General features: G+C 42.2%; 1 protein-coding gene across 1 annotated transcript; it reads right to left on the bottom strand.

Annotated features, from left to right (window-relative positions):
- Positions 1 to 314: 314 nt before the first annotated feature.
- Positions 315 to 1,273, bottom strand: pth2 (parathyroid hormone 2). Its single transcript, XM_064955795.1, is given in 4 exon segments — positions 315 to 466; positions 469 to 683; positions 1,163 to 1,237; positions 1,239 to 1,273. Coding segments are annotated over 4 exon segments (477 nt in total).
- Positions 1,274 to 2,989: the final 1,716 nt, after the last annotated feature.

Below are 2,989 nucleotides of genomic sequence, written 5' to 3'. Positions count from 1 at the left end.
TGTCACAAAGTGCTGTACAGAAACCCAACCTAAAACCCCAAACAGCAAGCAATGCAGATGTAGAAGCACGTTGGCTAGGAAAAGCTCCCTAGAAAGACCAAAACCTAGGAAAAAACCTAGAGAGGAACCAGGCTATGAGGGATGGCCAGTCCTCTTCTGGCTGTGCCGGGTGGAGATTATAACAGAACATGATTAATATAAATATCTTTATTGACTTTTGAATTCGGAAAGAAAATGTCATTATTTCAATCAGTGTACAATATTAAATACTTTATTTAAATCAGGGTACGTTATGTATAGGCTTAGCAGTCCTATTAGTACTGGGAGTTGACAACCAACAGTTTCTGCATAGAGGAGTTAAGCCACTTCTTTCTCTAAATGGCGGTTAGCAGCTTACTTTTCTCCCTGAACGCTGCATCATCTGCCACCACGATGTTCCTCTTCTCCTCATTGTTAGATCCCTGCAGAGCCAGTCACCCAGCCAGCCCTTGGCCATGTCCTCGTCCATCTGCGACTGGCCCACCATTGGGAGCCACTGCTTCCCCAGGAGCTCTGCCTTGCTCTTGGCCGCACCAAAGTCTGGGGCTGACATCATCTGCATGCTCCAATCACGGAGCGAGATGGAGGGCCAGAGAACCTCCCAATCCTCCCTCTTGTCTCCTGGATCGCCTGGAGAGGTGCCTCTGGAAGCAGACAAAATAACAGGAATGATAGAACTCACTTCCATATAGGAACAATGGATGTCACTGGGAATGATAGAACAATTTATATAGATATAACTTCCATTTAGGAACAATTGTGTTCACTACAATAGAAAGATTGATCTCACTACCATGGTGTCGTATTCTCAAATTGCAACAGTAAAAGGGTTGATTTTGGGGACAAGGGGGATAAACAGAATGGAAAATCTGGGTTAATTTCAAAATTGTTTACTTGTTCCCCATGACCTCTTTCGACCGTCTCACCTCGCCTCCTTTTCAAAATGGCAGAGAAGACAAGTCCTGTCCTCAATCCCTCTCTCCTGCTTACCTCTGACATTTTGAGAAGGAGGCATGGACAAGATGAAAGATACAGGACAGGAAGAACGAGGAAACACTTGAGATTCACTCTGTCTTCTGTCTTAGAGGGAGAAAGGACAAGTTATTGGGATACTGAGTCTTACCTGTGTATGGGTCGGTGGCGTGGCTGAGGGTAGCTGGAGGACACCAGAGTTAAGGCCATTAGGGTCAGCAGCAGGAGGGCGTGAGGCAGCAGGAGGAGACAAGCCAGCCATACCTTAAACCCACTCTATGAGCCCACCAGACATCACAGCCAGCCAATAGGAAGAAAAGACATTAGTGTTTTATTCTCTTGTGATACAGTACATACATATTCACTCACTATTTAATCTTGGTTAACCCAGAACTAAAGTCTTGCGTAATTGGTCAGATTGACTTGATTAAGTTCTGGGTCCATATGTGTTAAGAGAAGAGAACGAGGATCGGAACCAGAACGAAGAGCTTCACGTCTATGGTCCAAATGTACCCTCCTCTTCTGAAATTCGAAGAATGCTGACACCTTGCGAAATCGTGATTTGTCCAAATAGCCAGTGAGGATAAACCCAAGCACCAGACCTAATTCTGCTTGTTATCTTGCGCATCCTGTTGTGTCAGATCGACAGTACCATTTGTGCTTACGTAGTCAGTCCACGAGAGACTACTTGCTCATTGAAATATTACTTTTACATTTATACTCAGTGAAAAAATGAAGGTCACTTTAAACTCCTACTTGACTGGATATAAACACAGTACCTTCTCCTATACCAATTGTCTAGCATATCATACAAACACCCTATCAGTACGCTAGATATTCTCACTGAATTATACATCAATGTGTTAATGCGTTGACACTCGCATCACACAGTCCAGAAATCAGTATGCACTGTGATTAAATACATTTGTATTGTAACCTTGGAATGTCCTGTATAATGAAACAAATGCTAAATTGCTGTCAATATTATTTATACTCGGCCAACTCTATTTCTTTAAAAACATTCTTGGTGACTTTTCTCCTAAAAACATAAGCAATCTCACAGACACCAGAGAGCCGTGTAAATTCATCATACTAAATATAATACAATACATCAACAATACACAAGACAAAAGTAACATTAAATACAAAACATTAAATTAGAGTATTACAAAGTAATTCTTAAAGTAATTTCATGAATGTTTCTCTTACACTAGTGAATGACCGGCGCCTTGTCTCCAGTGTGTTGTGGTCAGGAACCCAAGTCTTCTGCTTTCTCTGACTTCAGGCTGGTTAGTTCCTCTGCCATACAGTGTGTTTAGAAATGTTGGCTTGTTTTTCCAGTGAGTCTCCTGCTCCTGGCTTCACCTCTTATCACAGGTACACCACAGGTACACCACAGGTACACCGATCCGAGGGGGTCTCTTACTGTGTGGTGGAGAGTTAAAGTACTCTCAGGTGTGTGAGAAATATGGCATGTACAGCTCACGATAAAAGGAGTCAGAGTTTGCCTGCTCTTATATACCCTTGGGGAAGGAATGTTTCTGATGGATGGTAGAGTAGAGTAGAGTTGAGTAGGGAAAGATGGTATTTGATAAAAGCCCACATCTCGTTGTCTTTTTTTTTTAAAGCTATCTGAAACATCACTAATGACACCTTGGATGGATGGATTGTTTGGTGTGATTCTTAATATAGAAAAGAGGATAGAGAGAGCGAGAGAGCGAGAGAGACTAGCTTGGACATCACAGAGCATAATGATGTCTTGAGGAATGAAAGAAAACATATTTGAAGATAGATACATGTGCCCAGCCTCTGAGAAATCCAAACTGTATTATAATCTTGCAACACACTCCATTATGTTGATTCCATGACCCCGGAAGTCTTCACAACCTTCCCTGAACCCAATATCAGGGCAACAATAATAGGGACTAAGTGCTTGACTCAAAAGGGAACATTGAATGTGCAGTACAGAATACATAAG

Source organism: Oncorhynchus masou, chromosome 32, assembly GCF_036934945.1.
Source record: "Oncorhynchus masou masou isolate Uvic2021 chromosome 32, UVic_Omas_1.1, whole genome shotgun sequence".
NCBI classification, from domain to species: domain Eukaryota; kingdom Metazoa; phylum Chordata; class Actinopteri; order Salmoniformes; family Salmonidae; genus Oncorhynchus; species Oncorhynchus masou.
This window is presented reverse-complemented; position numbering and strand designations above follow the sequence as displayed.